This window comes from Trichosurus vulpecula, chromosome 4 (genome assembly GCF_011100635.1).
Source record: "Trichosurus vulpecula isolate mTriVul1 chromosome 4, mTriVul1.pri, whole genome shotgun sequence".
NCBI lineage: Eukaryota > Metazoa > Chordata > Mammalia > Diprotodontia > Phalangeridae > Trichosurus > Trichosurus vulpecula.
In genome coordinates this window covers 28,695,877-28,714,513 of record NC_050576.1, presented here as the reverse complement: position 1 = coordinate 28,714,513, position 18,637 = coordinate 28,695,877, and the positions used below count along the sequence as shown (strand labels likewise).

At 48.1% G+C, this 18,637-nt stretch overlaps 1 protein-coding gene across 5 annotated transcripts in view; it reads right to left on the bottom strand.

Annotated features, from left to right (window-relative positions):
* The window catches only part of EPS15 (epidermal growth factor receptor pathway substrate 15), a 125,658-nt gene that overhangs the window by 23,791 nt on the left and 83,230 nt on the right, over positions 1–18,637 (bottom strand). For all 5 annotated transcript variants that reach the window (XM_036755986.1, XM_036755982.1, XM_036755984.1 and 2 more), the window contains exon 13: positions 8,272–8,344. In XM_036755986.1, the coding sequence (XP_036611881.1) occupies positions 8,272–8,344 (73 nt within the window). The remainder of the gene's footprint in view (positions 1–8,271; positions 8,345–18,637) is intronic.

Below are 18,637 nucleotides of genomic sequence, written 5' to 3'. Positions count from 1 at the left end.
ATTTTTAAAAAACAAAAGCCAAGGCTCTCTGGGAAAGAAGATATACTGAAAAATACTGGAGAAGTAAAAACAAAAGATAGCCATATCTACATGCACATGCATGTATACACACATGTATACATATACGTAAAGACATACACATGCACACAAATATACAAACAGGTTCACACAAACTGTTTTTCAAATGTCAGTTGTGACTGTGCTGCCTTCACACAGATAAAGAAAAGTTCCAATATGGTCACAGCCTTAAAGTACAAGAATAATGAACAAAAACCTGGAAAAATCATCGAACCTTCTTCTGAAATAAACAGGTGCGTGTGTTTTTCCACCCAGTGATGTGATGGTGCTTTGGTGTGGGTGGAAGGTAACTGGCTGAGCCCACACATTAGCCTGTGTTGAGGGTGGCCCTCCCCTTCAGCATCCCTTTGTCCTCAGACTAAGTGCATGAGCCCAGATGGGCCCGGGACTAAAGGGGCCATTTCTCCGTGGGCCCCCTCCCACTCCCAAGATCAGACTCATCACACTCAGATGTGTCCCTCTTTGATCTAGCAGCTGCATCTGCAGTGAGAAGCATCTCAGTGACATACTGTCACAGGACTTCACAGGAACAAGTGGAAGGAAGAAAAAACCTAATTATCTAAGAAAGCTGGAAGCGAGTCTGCTGACTGGCCAGGGGTCACATGAAAGCTTATGACAATTAGCACTTCTTCAGTCCTTTTTTCTGAAAGTGAGAATCCTCCCCCCTCCCCACTCCCATCAAATATTAATTAACATGAATCCAAGCCCATGAGATTTTGAGCTACTGAACAGAGACCCAAAATTGGGAAGCCACAGAAAATCACAATCTGTTGAGAGAAGTCAGGCTATACGTGCCAACAGGGAAAGATTCCACTTTGTTCCAAAATGATTCAGAAGGCCGACACATGGCAAAGAAACTTCCAAACCAATATCTGCATCATGACATCCTCTGACTATTTTTAATCCTCCTTATTTTGGGACAGATTCTCTTATCCTGACGTGAAGCAAAGAGAGCAGATGCATGCATTTCATTCCCCAGATCTATCAGTGTGTAGCAAGCTATCTTAGCAACCAGCAGCATGGACCATGGGTGGCAGCAGAATTTTCCTGTAAAAGTAATCTGGCCTCTTGGGAAACTCCTCCCCTGGGTCTGTTTCTAACCCTCAGGGCTGACAAATGCACCCTCCCCCAGGGAGGCTCGGAGGACAGGGCCCAGGTAGGCCTGCTGCCTGTTCTGCTCCAATTCTTCCAGCTTAATCCCCTGCTTGGTCGCCTGTGACATCAACCACAAAAGAATGAGAATGACTAGGATGAAAATAGCCAAGCTGTGGATGCTGCAGCGCCAAGATGCAGAAGGAGCCAACAGCCCCATGAACCTGGGGGAGGAAAGCCTGGGCAGGGAGGCGGTGGGGGTGGGGTGCAGGGAGGGGAGAGTTCTTTCTGGTATTGGCAATTTTTAAAGGAAAATGTGCTGTTTCAGGGGAATCAGGCTCACATCCAGAAAAGGTAACACAAAGATCACCACTTAATGTCATTAATCAGCAGGTCACTGAGAATTCGTCAAGTCAATAGGCAGCCTCATGGAAAGTCATTCTGTGGGCCATTCTCAAAATGGAAGTTAGGTTACTGTTCTGAAGGTTCAACAGGCATCTTTAACTGGAACGACACGTACAAGTTTAAAAAGCATCACACGATGGGCCTGGGGGGGGGGGTTCGGTGACTGGTCTATGAAAGCCTTGGGGCCCACACAGTCACAGATGTCCCAAGCACACAGAAGGGGCAGCAAACCAACCCTCTCCTTTAGGCAGGAGAAAACAGAACTGCCAGCAGAACAGAGGAAGTGACCTGACCTCCTGAACATTCCCCAGGCTCTCCCCTCCCCATCACTCTCGCCCCAATCAGATCACACAGCTGCTGGGGGTCTCTGCCTTCCTGGCACCACCCCACCCCCTCTTCTCTACTCCCACAGCTGCTGCCCTAGTTCAGGCCCTCATCACTCCTCACTTGGACTCTCCTGCCTCAGTGGGCTTCCTGCCCCAAGTCTATGTGCCCTTCAGGCCACCCTCCACCCAGCTACCAAAGAGATCTTCCTAAAGCACAGCTCTGACCCCACCATCTCCCTCCCAAAGACCTCTAGGATCAACTCTCAACAGCTGTTTGGCATTTCAGTGTGCCCTTCCCATCCTAGCCCCCTCCTCTCACTTTTCTGGTCTTGCCAGGCTTCACTCTGGAATCCCACTGACCCGTGTCTGTTCCTCTTCTCCTCCCACCACGCATTTGCACCGGCTCACCTTCATGCCCAGAATGCTCTCCCTCTCCACCTCTGCGTTCTGGTTGCAGGACTTCCTTCGAGACAACTCAAAGCCCACCTTCCATAGGCCTTTCCCTGGCCAGTCCCAATGGGTGGCGAGTGCCCACCTTCCAGCCACTGTATCCCTCCTGCATGTGTTTGTATGCTGTCTCTCCCACTGAGGGCCAGGACCAGGGTTTTGCCTTTTTTATTGTTGTTGCTGTCAACATTTAGCACGCGCCCGACATATATTAAGCACTAATTAAATGCCTGCTGACTCACTGACTCACTGTGCCTGCATAGCTGGGGAAAGGAAGGAGTCGGGACCCGACCCATAGTCTGCTGAATCTCTGGACTCCAGCGTATCCAGAGCAGGCGCCCCTCAGTGCCCTCGCCTCCAGAAAGGGAGCTGAGCATGGAGCCTTGCATTTCCTGGGCACATGAGCAGGGTGGCTCTACTTTGTGATGGCAGATCTAAACCAATTTCCCTTCTTCCTCTAGGAGAACACAACCTGCTTTAAATGTTTCAGTACTTAAGACTGTACAGAAACGTTTGTCGTACCTGAGTTAACGTGTGGGAAACCCTGGCTCTCTGACCCACCCCAGTGTCAAATTCTGAGCTGACGGGCAGGGTGTCCTGGCCTTTCAGGACAGTGAAGCCTACCACTGCCTCTCCTCTGAATCATGTTTTTTAAATATAAGATAACAGGATCACAAAGGAGACCAATTATGCTGAAACATCATTATCAAATTATTGAACCATTCCCAGATCTCAGGAGTCCCTGAGCCCGAGAGATGAAGGGTTTCATGTGAGGTCCCACAGTGATGGGCCAGTGGCCTCCTTCAGGCCCATGGTGACCCCAGGCCTCCCTGCACTGATGTTCCTAACCCAGGTTTGCTGGGGGTTCCAATTCCATGCACAGCAAGGCCTCGACAATTCTCCACCGTCACCAGCCCCAACGCTTCCTTGCCTCTCAACAAGAATCAACCACCATCCATCGTCACCTTGATCACTCAAGGCCACCCTAGACAATGAAGAGCTACACAAAGAGAGGGTAAGATGAGACTCCCACCAGATGACTAATACCAAAGTGCAGCCAGGCCAAGCACATACACAATGGGTAGCAAAGGCACCCCCAGAAGGGCTGGGCAAATAGGCACGGCAGCCCAGAGAAAGGCCAGCAGATCCCACGAAGAGACCCTCACGGAGGGAAGGGTAACCTGGAGGAGACATGAGGCCGTCCTCCAAGGAGCTGAAGGGCTGCCATGGTGAAGAGGGATTAGTGTGTTTGTGGAGTGTCAGAGGGAAAGAACTTAGAGCAATGACTAGAAAGAAGGAGAGTTAGGCTTGATGCCAAGCAACTTTCCTAAGTTAAAGTTGCCCTAATGTAGGAGAGGCTGTGCCTCTGGAATTGTCCCATGCCCAGTGGGCTGTAAATAAGCAAAGGTGGGCACAGCAAGGGATTCCCCAAAGACACGGGGATAAGCCTGCATGGCTCCCTCCAGCTGGAGCATAAATGACAACGGTACCCAATTCACAGATGGCCCCGTGGATACCACACTCAAGACTGAACTTCTCAGATCCCGAGTTTGCTGAGAAAGCTATTCTGATGGCACCTGCACAGGCTGCTGGGGGAGTCAGATGGCATATGGCTGGCCATGGTGGGTGATCCACTATGAGAAAGGGCTGCCCTTCGGAGCTCGTGGTTCACAAGCACTTTACACACATTGCCTCACCCAATCCTAAGTTGGGACTCGAACCCAGGTCTTTCCAATTTCTAGTTAGAGAGTTCTAGCAAAGCAAGGAATGCTGGGAGGAGAACACTGACAACAACGAGGTCAGTTTTAGGGAAATCAGATTTCACGGAATAGTAGGACAGGTGAGTGTCCGTGCTCAGCAGGCAGCTGAAAGCTGAGCCTCGCAGGGTTCTGAGACACAGCCTCAAGAAACATCAGACCTGAGGGACCCAAGAGTTCGTATAGAAGACAAAGCTGAGACCTTCATTCCTCACCGAGATGCACCTTGTGCCCTTCAGGCCACCCTCCAATCAGCTACCAAAGAGATCTTCCTAAAGTCTCTGGACTGCTTCCTCTACTGCATCTCAGCAGCCTTCTCACCTTCCTCCAAGTGGCCAGTTCTATTTTAACAAAGTACTCTGGCCTGCCATGTTGACTTCTTTGTTCCTCGGCGAGCTGCACATCTAACTCTGGATTTCTTTTTCCACCACCCCTGCACAGGGTCCCTTCAGCCCTATCTCCTGGTTTCCAACTTCATTAGAATGTAAGCTCCTCCAGGGCAGGAACATTCTTTCTTTTTGCTTGTGTTTGTATTTGCAGCACCTAGCATAGAGCCTAGTACAGAGTAAATACTTAATAAATGCCTGCTGACTTGACATGTTATGTGACTCATCTAAAGTCACACATAAAAGTCCGTAATAGATCTGGAGCCAGCCCCTTTCTTAGGCCACTGAAGTCCAAAGTTGAGATCTCTAATGGGACAATAAGAGAAAGTAGAAAGCAGAGCTGAGGAGAGAACCTGGGAGACCATCTACATGAGGAGCAACCAAAGCAAAGGTCCAGAGGGAGAAGAAAAGTTCAGACAGAGTCAGATACAGAGGCTGAGGGAGGGGGTAGCATCAAGGCAGAGACAGCAGTCACAGCTGAGGACCATCTGCTGGGCTTGGCCAGTAGGTGGCGTTACACTGGGCAGAGCACCAGGCTTGGAGTCAGGAAGACCCGAGTTCGAGTCCGACGACCCGGGTGCAGGGGGGCCTTCAGGAGAGGAGTGGGAAGGCAGGACACAAAAGCCTGAGCCAAGACAAGGGGATAAAGGAAGGAGTCGACATGTTCAGCATTTCTGGAGGGAGAGAGTGAAGGGGGCTGTGGGGGGAGCAGGGCCCCTTTGTCTCCAACCATCCCAAGGATCTGTTCAGACAGACGACCCACTGGCGGCCTCCTCCTCCTCGCTCTCCGTGAGCTTTGTCTGAACCTTTCGCATGCCCCTTCTCCATTCTGTTTTATACTGGACTTATTTGTTCCAAATCAATCAACCAGCCTTTGATCTTGGTTTATGGGTCAGTCCCCTCCTGCTCTCACACACCTCTCTCTGAGCCCTGGGCAGAGTGGGCCCTTTGGACGTGCCTATTAAATGGAGGCTTCTCAGGCAAATGAAGAGGGATGGCCAGAAGATGAGGAGCCATGGGTGCCTATGGAAGGAGGCAGTCTGGAGGCAGGGAGGCCCAGGAGAATGAGAGAAGAGGAAGGAGGGGAGGAAAGAGGGAGAGGAGGGGGAGAAAGAAAGAACGAGAGAAGAGGGGGGGAAGGGGGAAGAGGGAGGAGAAGGGAGGGAAAGGAGGAAAGGAGGGGGAGAAGGGGGAGAGGGAGAAGGGAGGGAAAGGAGTAAGAGAGGAGGGGGAGGAGGGGGGGGGAAGGGGAAGGGGAAGAGGGGGAGGAGGGGAAGGAGTCCAGGCCCCACACAGTAGGTTTGGAGGACCATGCTGATGCACTGACTGAAGGAAGAGGCCCTTCTCGACCCCCTAAAGGAAAAGGATCCCCCCTGCCCTGCATTCCCCGAAACACACTGCCTCTGGCTCTCTCTTCTCTGCCCCCATCCCACTCCGCCTTAGTCACACCATTGGTTTTTAATTTTTAAAATTGGAAGTAGTTACCAAGACATTTTGAAAGGCTCTTTGCCTGGCCCCACAGACAGAGCAAAGAGGACAGATGGGGAGATGAGACAAGGTAAGCCTATTCTCCCTCCATGGAGGGGCCTTCAAAGCTTCTCAACTCATGACTTTCTATGCCAGGGGGCTAGATGTGCGACCCCAGCTGCATGTGCTCCTAAAATGTTAAACGAGGCCCTGCATTTCCCCCCCAGTGCAGTGTGCTCAAATTAGCAGCAGCCAGGCAGCACCTTCGAGAGGAACAGGTTCACCTTTGGGCCTGGAGACAATAAGCAAAAAGCCAGCAGTCACCACCAGATACTGTCAGATGGCACAATTGCCAGTCTCTGGCCTTATGAGGTCACTGCAGCAGGGAAGTCAAATCATCCCCTGTGCCTCGGGAAGCTGGGGAAGCAGCTCATCCTGACGATCGAGGTCTGAGGGAGGCCACTGGTCAACTCTGCTGCCACCGCCCTCGAGGGAGCAGAGGGGGAGCAGCCTGGAGCACCAGGAGGAGTTGGGAATTCTGTCCTGTTCAGAAGGTGGAAGCCCAGAGTGAGAAGGGGGCACGCAGATGACATGTTTCTCCATACTCTCCTAATGCCTGCTACCCAAAGAAAACTGAATGAACCATGTCAACGTTTGTGCTTTGTGTGATGAAATGCCCTAACCCAAGCCCTCCATTCAGCTCTCAGGCTCTTGTGGTAACGGCTCCTTTCTTCACCACTCTTGCCTGGTTTCTCTGCAGGCAAAACCATTTCCTGAGGAGCCAGGTACAAACCACTTATTGAGTTAGGTCTCAATCTGGAATCTCAGCCTCCTCAGTCAATCACAATGAATAAGCAAGCCGAAGACCCCTGCACAGAGAGGGCCGGCTGGTCCAGCAGGCAAGAATGGAAGCATTTCTGGTGAAGGTTTAACACCCCCCCCCAAATACCCGCCACCTTTACAATGACAAGAAAACAAGCTGCCCCCCTCCCCCTGGTCTCTTTACGCCATCCTGTCATGACGCTGGAGGACCATGTCTTTATCAATCACCTCCCAAACCAACCGGGGAGAGGGAAACAACAGGCTGGAACCACCTTTGGATGGATGTTGCTGCAGCGTTTGTCTCAGTTTAGAAATGGATGGTACCAAGATTAGCACTTCAGAAAAAGCTTTCCTTGAGCTCCTTCCCTTACTAAGATCTTTTCTGCATGCTGAAAAATGACTGCTCCCTCAAATACATTGGGGACTTCACTCTGTCTCTCCCCACAAAACACAGAATCAGGGGTTTCCCCAACAGACGAAGATGCTGATGAGAATCTTGATTTCAGAATCATCTTCAGGTGCCAGTCAAAGCTGTCAATGACCTCTCCAGACAAACAGATGCCCCCTCCCCATGAATCCGCTACCAGCACACTCAGGCCACGGTCTCTGAGCAATGTCCTACATAAACAGGCACACAGTGACTTGAAACAGAGCAAAAAGGGCCAAAATGTATAGGATCTGAAAGGAAAGCAGAGTGTGAAGGAACAAACCACCAGAGATTGCTGCTGCCCACACGCTCTCAGCAGGGGCCCATTCATCATATCCTTCTATAAGGAGGAAGCCCAAATAAGATGGGTGCCTATAACATAGCCAAATGCACTATCCTATCTCCCCACAGTCCTACAAGTCTGAAAGGTCCTTACAAGGCCAGAAGGAGCAAATGTGGATGCGTGAGCACACAGGCGCGCGTGCGCGCGCACACACACACATCTGTGTAAGATGGAACTTCTCACATGCTACATGACTGAAAAACCTCCCCTTTCTCAGGCATAAGAGAAACATTCGTTGTAGACATCCTGGCTGACTCAGCTGATTTTAAAAGGCTCCATGTAATTACTCTAGAGGATCCTTTCCTTATATGACGGAGATGGTTTGTCTTGGGGGCAGGTGGGGGAGGACATGATCTCACACCCATCAATTTCTCTTTTCTGCTCTGAGCCTCCATCAGTCTGTTAAATCATACACATGTGGCAACATCTGCAGCACACATAGGACAAAGCCTCCCTCGAATGAGCTACCTAACATCTCTGCGTACATGATTGTAGGGGGTATGGGGGGGAGGGCAGAAGGAGCTAAGCCTGATACATGCTTTCCAACACTAATGCCACCTTTCAGACCAGAACACGGAACCCCAAAGAACCATTTAGCAGAAGAGAAGCTGGCATGTTGTTTTCCAGTATTCGTTAGTCAAATGCTCTCTTCCCCAAATGCCACACCACGCAGGAAGCGGATCCCTCAGCGGGCAGCTGCCGTCATGCCCAGCGTGCTTACCTGGACCTCGCTGGTCCTCTGTCTGATGTGCTCTTCCTTCTCCTTGAGATCCTGCTCCACGTTGTTCTTTTCCCTAGAAGACCAGCAAACAATGCAAGAATATCTGAGAACATCAGCCACAGCCGGGATGGTCATCCACCCTCCGAATCCAGAATCGCCTTTCAAGTACATGGTTGGTGACACATTAAATTTTAAAAGGAAGGGCAGATTTCCTACCCTCCTCTATTAATGAATTGGAAATCTACAGAAACCAGGCTTTATAAAATAGTTGGCTCTCTAAAATGTGGTTAAATAGAAAGAGAAGAGATTAAAAAAAGGGCAGGGGAAAAAAGATAATCAATGAAATACTCAGGCTTGGGTGATCTCACTGTTGCTATGGAACTCTGGTCTAATGAGAAATGCTGGGCAAGGAGAGGGCGGGGCTGCATCAGCTCTGGGCACTTAACCCTGGAAAATCCGGGGAAAGCAGCTGATGGCCAGCAGCTGGGGAAGAACGCTGGCTCATGGGCTCCTGCTCCTTTAAAAGAGGCTTGTTTGCATCTGCTAATTTTAGAAAACACAGAAATTTTAGACCCAGATTCCAGGAGCTGTCTGCTCCATTCTATCAGGAATGATCATACCAAGCTATTATCAAGAGGGAAAGGGAACGGAAGAATATGCCTTTTCATTGATAAAAAAAAAAACCCAACACAGCAAACTATTAGTTGGCATTAAACCGAAAAGATAATCACCTCGCCTGTAGCAAACTTTTCTGCTTGGTACCTCTGCTCCCTTTTTGATGCACAGGTCACCCACCCACTGATTCTCAAAAGCCCGGCTCACTAACTCAACCCCAGTCTCAGAAACAGGTTCTAAACGAACCCCACCTCAAACACAATGCCAGATTTGGTATCCCAAAGTCAGCCCCGACCCAGTCAAAGGCTTAACTGCCATCCCAGGCTGACGAAGACGACCAGGTCCTACCTTCTGAGGCAACCAACTTAAGATGGCTTTCACGACCCCTCCAGACTGCCTGACCAAAAGAAGTGAAAAACCAGACTTGCTTCTGCCCTAGAGCTAAGGCTGCAGTGACTAGCGGGCTCCTGATACCATTCTGGGTCAGGAAGGACAGTATTCAGAAGGAATTTAACTTGGATGGAATTTAACCGATGCTGGCGATGGGCGCTGTGGGTTTCCCTCAAAATTGTATAACGGTTCCATTTAATAACTGTCTGTCCCCTGCTGACTCTTGTGTTACTGAACACATTATGAACTCAAATCTGAAGATGGACCCTACCTCACTACTCCAAACTGGAATGATTCAAAGCTATGAAAGGGTTAAGAGACCATTACACGGCTAACACGTTTCCATTACTTTCTGTCCTTGAATTACTCTAAGAAATAAGCAATGATTTCGAGTGTCTATACCCAACACACACGAGACCACCAAAAGCAGCCCCTGAACAAAGCTCCCTCCAGATGGCCGAGGCTCCCACTAACCATCCGTCAGCGGGAGGATGGTGCCAGGGCGATCTGAAACAGTCCCTCATCGTTTGTTATCATTGCCGCAGCAGCTTTCTCTCATCCCTCAATCCATTCGTTGTGCACAAACCACTCCAGGGGCTTTCTCCAACCCCTACCAACACTGTGCTAAGAAGATAAGAACATCTCTAAACAGGAAAAGCTCCCACAAATTCTTGGGGTCACTGGGAAATCTTCACCTCGTTCCTGGTCTGAAAAGAGGAGTATTTTCAGTTCCGCTAGCACATCCAGAGCAGCCCCATGGAAGCCCTTCCCTCCCCCACCCAAACCCATGAGAGGTCAGTACTGATCCAGATCATTATTCCTCCTGGCAGGTGAGGATGAAGGAGGGAAACATTTCGAGGCAGGCATCACAGATCAGTATCCCATCCTTCCTGAGAGAGAGAGATGAAGAGCCAAGAAGAGCCATAGAGATGCGCACCCCCCAGACCACGCCACAGGGCTGGCTGTTCAGAGCTGACACTGATGGCCTGCCACGCACAGCAAAGGCTGGGCAAAGGGAAATCAGGGAGGTGACAGGAAGGAGATTCAATCAAAGAATGTGTTTACATGTGGGGGGGAGGGCAGTGGACTCAACGAAGAGCTCCTGGGTCTATGTGGCCTCACTGAGGTACAAGATGATCTAATTTAAAGACATCCAGCTGGTCCATTTTTAGAAGGCTTTATTATGACCAGAAGGCCATAGAGGCAGCCCATCCCCCCCCCCACCTCCCTGCGTTCAAGGTACCTCTTCCCAATAACCCCAGGAGAATGTAAGCTCCTTGAGGGGAGGAATCACTTTGTTCTTTCAGTCTGTCTCTCCAACACCCAGCACCACATGCCCGGTACACAGGCAGCGATTAATACACAATTATTGAATGGAATGAAAGCTAATTTATACTCAAGAACCAAATAAAATGTTTAAAACACAAAATCACCAAGTGAACTCTAAGTGTCTCTTTGTTGTTTGATGATGACAGAGTGTTGGTGCTAAAGGGCCCTCAGGACCACACAGCTGGTGTGAGACAGAAGACGCCTTAGAGATTGTTGAGTGAGGGGAAACTAAGGCCCCAGGATGATTCTGTTCAATGAGATTTTATATCTGTGAAGGCGGGGGAGGCTGGCCAACCTCTGGGGGCCTCTTGGGTCCTGGGCTCACCGACTTTCCACTGCTCTGTGTCTCCAGGCAGATGAGGAAACTGAGTCCCAGACAAGGTAAGTGCCCTTGTCCAAGTCCAGTCAGGTCACCAGAAATGGTCTTCTGCCATGCACAGATCTGGTCTACGCCACAACAGAGAAGACCAGAGAAGACACGCAAGGGTTAAGCAATGGACTGATCCAACCCTGTGCCTGATATTCAGAGCCTCCAGATTTTAGCTCTACCCTACCTCTCCTACAAAGCCTGTCCTCCACCTCCAACCAACCTGCTGCATTCTGTGTCTCACACTTTCCCACCTCAATGCCTTTGTGCACAATGTTCCATCAGTCTGGAAGACCAGCCTCCTCTGCTGACGTTCTATTCTTCCTGCCCCAATGCTTCTTTCTCCTTCTCTCCTTGGCCATCCTGTCCAACTCTGTTTGCATGTTGTTTCTGCATGTGCCTTTCAGGCATTATTCCGTATTCTAGTCACATGGGCATCTGCGTCACATGCTTCTACCAGACCAAATTCTATGGGGGCAAGTCCACGTCTCCACTCTAACCCTCCCCCAGAGCCTGACATGGTGTTCTGGACACTGGAACCACTTAATGAATGCTTCCTGGTTGAGTGATATCAATTTCTTTTACAAGTTATGGAAATACTGTGAACTACAGTGGGTGGGACATCTGACCTTAAGGAGTCATTGCTAAAAATACCATTTCAGTGTGTCCTATAATTGAGGTCCTCTCAATTAATGCACAAGATAGATTCCTACAAACCTTACCCTAGAAATCAAGTTCTAAGATCAAAGCCCTTTCCTACTGACTTCCCCTCTGACTTTGGATTGTTCTACAAATGCCCAGCAGACTCTTCCTTGGAGCTCCCCTCCTCGCTGCCCTCCTGCCAGAGTTAATGGTACACAAAACATCCAACCACAGGCACAAAGGACGCTTACCATTTACAGGGAGACTGAGTTGGCTCAAAAAGCAGATAATCCCTCTGTCATTTACAGTAAAGCCAGTCATCCTCTTTGTAAACAGCAACCGGCTTTGTAAGTCATATATCAGCTCTTCCGAAAGGAAGGCAGAGCTTGAACAAAACCAGGATATGGCATTGATTCATTTGGGCCCAAACGTTTTTAATTGAAGAAGGGAGAAAAGTTTCCTATGGTGAAACTTATCTTCTACAAAATATGAAATTGACCCTAACAGGTTTCTCTGAATCATGATTTTAAAAAATGATTCTTTCTATAAGACACTGGTGCCACCACCACGCCCCTGGGAGCAGGAACACCAAGAGGTAGAAGAGATCCAATTCTAATCTACTGTGGCCATCCTGAGAATTTTCAGTCTGGCAATGAGACACTAGAAAATTCACTGTCCAGTGTGGATAATTACATCCCCAAGGCAGGAGGGATAGCCCAGCATAGTGAAAAGAGCACCAGATTTGCAGCGATGTCAGTAGACCTACTATGCGCAAACGCCCTGTGCTAGGAAGTGTCAAAGATACACAACCCAAACCATCCAGGCCACCAGGAAATGTACATGGGAGGGGGGAGATAGGAGGGATACAGTGGATACACTGATGAATATAAGGGAGGCAAACTAATTAGCAGATTACAATGATAGTCTAGGTAAGAGGGGATGGATCCAACAAAAAGCATTTGCTAAGGCCTAAGGTCAGGTGCAGGGCTAAGAGCTGGGGGAGTCGGTCTCTGCTCTCAAGGAGCTCACACTCATCTCAGAGTTCAGCTAGCAAGGCCCAGCATCCTTAGGGTGCACCAGCAGGGAAGAAGACAGTGCCCAGAGGTCTGCTGGGCACCCTGGCAGGGCAGATGGTTGGTAAGGCCTGAAAGTCTTCCATGACACCAAAAGGCTTGTAGTAGATGGACAGGGTGAGCATTTATTGAGTGCTTACTATGTGCCAGGTACCATACTAAGTCTAACTCAACACTTTTATTTCTGCAAATAAAAGCATGCTAGACAGTTCCTGCCCTCAAAGAACTTATATTCTAGTGGGGGAAGACCGCATTCACAGAAATGGTAGGGTAAGGTGGACCGCATCCATTTAGGGGCAAGTCTGTTGGTAAGGAGGTAGAAAGGAAGTCCGGTAGGGTTAGGAAAGTGGGCGATTCCCCAACACAATCAAGTGGCATGAAGGGAACCAAGAGGGAGGAAGGAAAGGCAAGAGATACAGGTTCCTGAGCTGGCCATTCTTCTTGAGAGAGAAGTGAAGAGAAAGCAGAGAGGGAAGGGTGGGTCTTCACTGCCACCAGCTGCTGATCCCATGGGAGTCTGGGCTACCAAGCGGGGAGTCTTCAAGAGAGGAGCAAAGCAGGATAATAAGAGTGTGAACTAGAGAAGAGATCACATGAGGGGTTAGAAGGTGACTAATGTGATGTGAAAATAGAAAAGACAAGACTTGGGAATTATCTGGTTTAGGGTTCAAGGAAAGGGAAGAGTAAAGAATGAATCCAAGATTGTAAACCTGAGTGAAGAGAAGGATTTAAGAAAAAGTATTTGGGAAAAGGGTAAGCTTATGGGGGGAGATAATGAGTTCTGTTTTGGCAATGATGACTATGGGATACTGAAAAGGGATGTCTAGCAAGATGGTGATACAAGACAATTTGAGGAGAGATTAAAGCTAGATATAGAAATTTGGGAGTCACCTATGTGGAGATAACTGAACCCTTGGGAACAAAGATGACGACAGAAAAATGTAAAGAATTATGAGAGATATTCACACTTAAAGGATGGAAAATGGATGATGATCTAGCAAAAAAGTTTGAAAAGACCTAGTCAGGTAGAAAGAGACCCAGAAGACAGTCCTGCTGTGGAAAGCAAGGGAAGAGAAAATCACATAGGAGGGATGGCCGACAGTGTCCAACAAGGTACAAAGGTCAGAAGAGCACAAAGAAGAGGCCATTAGAACCAGCAATCAAGAGATTACCGATAATCACAGAGAGCAGTTTCGCTCAAGCAGTAAAAACAGAACCCCAAATTCCAGAGCCAAAAAAGGGTGGGGGGAGGGTTTTTTGTTGTGTTTTGTTGTTGTTGGTTTTTTTTTTTTTTTAGCTAGCAATATCATCTCTCTATGCCAAAATACTAACACAAAAAGAAAGCAGAGAGGCACAAGGTACATGTTCTCTAGGCCCTTCTACATATTAGTTTTCCCTTTGCCTATTTATATGCAAATCTCCAAGAAGAGTGCTACTAGGGGTATCAAGGGTTCAGCAGAAAATGCCCCCTAAATATGACCATGGCAAGACTGGATGGGTCTCTAATGATATTCAACATGTTGTAGGCAAACAGGTTAAAGGCAAGATCCTAGCCAAGAGAATTAAAGTGCATATCGAGCATATTAAACACTCAAAGAGCAGAGATTTAGCCCACACTGCCCAGAAAAGCACACTTTGTGAGGACCAATGGCAAGGCGCCTCAGCTGTGGAGTCAACATCCTATGAATGTAAGACAGAAAATGACTGTAAAAATGAAGAATGAGGATTTTTGGATTATGATGGGGGAAAGGAAGTGTGAGAGGATGAAGACTGGGAGCAGGACGAAAAGGAAGGTAGTTCTAGAACAATCGTGTCAGGTGACAGCTGAGTCAATGAGGCCTGGAACAACCAGACGAGAATGCAGATCTTACAAGACATGGGTCCAATTATGCTGCCTCTGATACTTAACAGGGGATGACCAACGAGCTAGTCACTTTACGTCTCCAAGACTCAGTTTCCTCATCTGCACAACGGGGATTACAAAAGCCTACGGTAATGATGCCTTGTAGGGTCCAGGCCCACGTGAGACAATAACAGGGCTTTGCAAATCTTAAAGCATCAGGGTAAACATCGGCTACTTCTATCTTTCTCACCTTTTTTCACAAGTGTCTGAGAGAAATGGTCCTGAAACAAGCTGCCATCTTATTATTCTTATACATTAAATGCTCTAAGCATGTGACGACTCCTTTCTGCAGTTGAACCTGAGTGTTAGGATGGCAGCTAGGTGGCACTGTGGATAGACTGTAGTACTTAAGAGTAAGGAAGACTGGTCTTCCTGAGTTCAAATCCAGCCTCAGACACTTACTGGCTAGCTGGGTGACCCTGGGCGACTTGCCCCATCTGCCTCATCTGTCAAATGAGCTGGAGAAGGAAATGGCAAACCCCTCCACTGTCTTTGCCAAGAAAACCCCAAGTGGGGTCCAGAAGAGTCTGACGTGACTGAAACTCCTCAACAACAATTAGGATGGCAGCTCATCCTTATAGGCTCGCGGTATGAGCCCAGGAGCAGACTAGACTCAGGGGTAACATGTATTTTATCCAGCGGCCGCAGCATTTTCATCTCTGCTGCTCGGTCTCCGTTCTGGAAACTTGCCGTTCTGTGTTGTTTGGGTATTATGAATATTTAGATGGCATCTGTTAATCGTTTCCTCTTAAATTTTCATGGATCAACATTATATGTAGGAAGTTGAGGACAACAGGTGATATTAATGGTCCAGTTCCAAAACAGTGTATTCAGTGTATACAGTTTCTACTACTTCATAATCTACACTGATCACTAAATCCAGCGTCCTTAAGGATAATCCTCTTGCGATGTCTGGTGACAATAACCATGTTCTGAATTGGGTGACCCACAAATCTGTGGGGCCGATCCATTCGTTCAATGCTTCTTTTTCAATAAATCGTTGGCTGAGTTCACACACACACTCACAAAGGGCTTTTTGATTCCATTCTTGAACTTTAGTCATTTCATCGGCTCCATCCAGAGGTAAAGCACTTTGCGTTATGGTTGACAAATTTAGTGCTTAGTGCAGTACCTAGCATGTAGCAGGTATCTGATCAAAAAATGCCAAAGTCATTGATCTAATGGTGTGGACCTGTCATCAGTCTTTATTATTCCTTAGTGAAATGTCGTCTACTCATTCCAAAGGTGTTCTTGACGTGCTTACTGTGTGCCCTAAACTAAAGGATATCTGCTAATCCTCTTCCTTCTATTTGGTAAGGAAATGTCGACATTTCTATAGCTGCCTTTGGGTAACTGAAGCTGGGTTTTTCTGTTAGGGTCTATTTTGTAGTTTCCAAACGCAGACCGTAACACAAAAATTCATACAATATTAATGAAGAGGGATATTGTGTATGTGTGACTAGCTTTAAACATATTCTTCCCATTCAGCTTTGACTACAAAGTTCCAATAAGTATTTCAATATATTCAGCTACAGGTTTATAACAATTAATAATAATTATGATTATTGTTGTTGTTGGAGGATGTGTAGGTCAGGTCATGTTTGTAGGCAGCAGAATGAGGGAAAAGGAACAAATAAGGCCAGTTGAGTCAGAAGAGAACTGGGCTCCAGAGTCAGAGAACCAGGGTTCAAACACCACCACTGCGGTTTGGCCCTTCTGGCTCCAGCTCCATGACCCTATAATCCCACAATAAAGAGAGTACAGGGAAGGAACGAGATCAAGGTCCCAAGCAGAGAGGGTCAATCTGAATAAGAAAGGTCAGCTCTTCAGTGAGGGAGGGAGAAGTAGTAAGCCTCAACTTTCTCAGTAAAGTAGGAGGTGAGCTCAGTCTGAGGGGCAGGGGGACTGAAGCTCGCCTATAAACTAAATACACAGCTAACTGTGATAAGTGCAGAGAATCCGAGACTATCTGAGCTGAAAGCGGCCTTCAGGTCAGAATATCTGGTCCAATCCCCTCCTTCTGCAGAGGAGACACACAGAGGCTCTCCCCAGGCCTGCAGGCCTCCTCCTCTCTGCCTCCTGGCTTCCCACTAGTCTCAGCAAGAGGTCTTTGCAGGCCTCAATCTTAGCGATGTTCCAATATGATTTCCAATTATCCTGGCAATATCTAACTTATACTTACCTCTCTGCATGTTGTTTCCACCATTAGGATGTGAGCTCCTGGAAGCCAGGGTTTATGTTTTGCCTTTCTTTGCATCCCCAGCACTTAACAGAGGGCCTAGCATACAGTAGGCGCTTAATAAATGCTTGCTGACTTGACCTGCACAAGCCCACACAAGTGACAGAAGCTGGTCTCAGAACCCCAGTGTTCTGACCCCCAATTCGGGGCCCTTCCTCCCAGTACACTCACTCATCCAGGGAACTTGGTTCCATTTCTTCGCCACCAAAGCACTAGCACAGTGACTGTTAAAATCGTGGTTATGAAACATGCTGGCTTCTTCTCAGAAGGCCCACGTGTCCAGAGCCTAGGAACTGTGCACACTGGCATAGCTTAAATGTCTTTCTTTGCTACGAGGAAGGCTTCAATTGTGAGTGGGAGGACTGGGGGAAATGACAGTGGGGGAAGGGCAGTAAGAGCATCACTGCAAGTCTCAAACCAAATGGGGTTTTTCAGTTTCCTTTCCCCCCCCCCTCCACTGCCCCAGGAAACTCAGATATTTATAAATGCTTCATTTGTCAAGTCCTTGGAGGCTACCCTCTTCCCATAGGCAACAGGAATATAAATTCTGATATACCTGACAATCTAAAGAATCAACCAGTTGGGCTCCTCCAAAGTCACTGACTACAGCAAAAATAAGACTCATGTGAGCTGCCATCAAGGGTTTAGTCTAAGGAAGAAATGCCAATAAGTAAAAGCAACTGGAATGAGATTTTCCCCCAAACTGATAGAGAAAAATCAAATGAGCCCCCGACTGTTAGTTCCTAGCAAACCTTCCAGACACTCCGCCAAGAATGGCTGAGCAGCAGTACACTTAAGATAAAGGTTTTGTTTCCGAATGGATCACTTTGGGTTCCTTTAGGGCAGGTGCTGACTGACCTGCATGGGGAGGAGAAGTTTCTTCCTGAAAGCTCCCCATACAAACGAAATCACAAGAACAGGTTGTTGTTGGTTTTTTTAAAAAATCCCTACTGTGTTTTTGTAGCTATGAAGTACCAATGATCACCTCCTGGTGGTGGCACCCTTGTTATTACCAATGACCCAGTGACATTAACCTGCAGGCCAGGAACTCCCCGTCCCTGAATTCAAGTCAAATATTCATCCAATGAAGCTGAGAAAACCGCAGCCAGTTCTTCATCCTACTGTCTGCACCACCACCACCTTTAATTCTCTCTTTTCACAAGAAAAAGATGAACATTGCCCAGAATTCCAGAGTTGGCTCTGGCCACTCAGAGTACAATGGTGTGGCATGACCTCTCAGGACTATGTCAGGGCCTGACCTCTAACAGGTCCTGCCTTGGAAAATCCGTAGGCACCAACCAGCCCCATGAGAAACGACTTGCTCCCTGAGGACCAGCCTGTCTACAGCCAACCCTGAGTGATGGAAGGAAATGCTGTGTGTCAGGATTCACCTTGACAGAGGCACAAACCCTGGAAATGCTTACGTTCGTGAAGAAACTACTCTCATCTACCACCCCTTAAGTCTCTTGGACTAACATAAACTATCTGACTAATGCAAAAAAATCATTAAGGGACAATTCCCCACCCCCAACCCGCTCCCCAAAAATAAGTCCTTCCCATTAAGTTTAAAGCTAATCAGAGGCCACTGGATATTGGGGCAGATGGGTCCATGTACTGCCAACACTGAGAGGGACTTCGAAGCCTGCTGATGAGGGTGCTAGGAGGTCCTGGGTGACCAAGCTTCCCAAATGAATCTTGAACACTAGGTGCCAAGTGCTTAAGGTCACGGAATGTGCCATGTCACGTTCATTTAAAATGACCAAGCTGACACGAGAGTTTAACAAAAGATATTTTAAACATGTCACCCA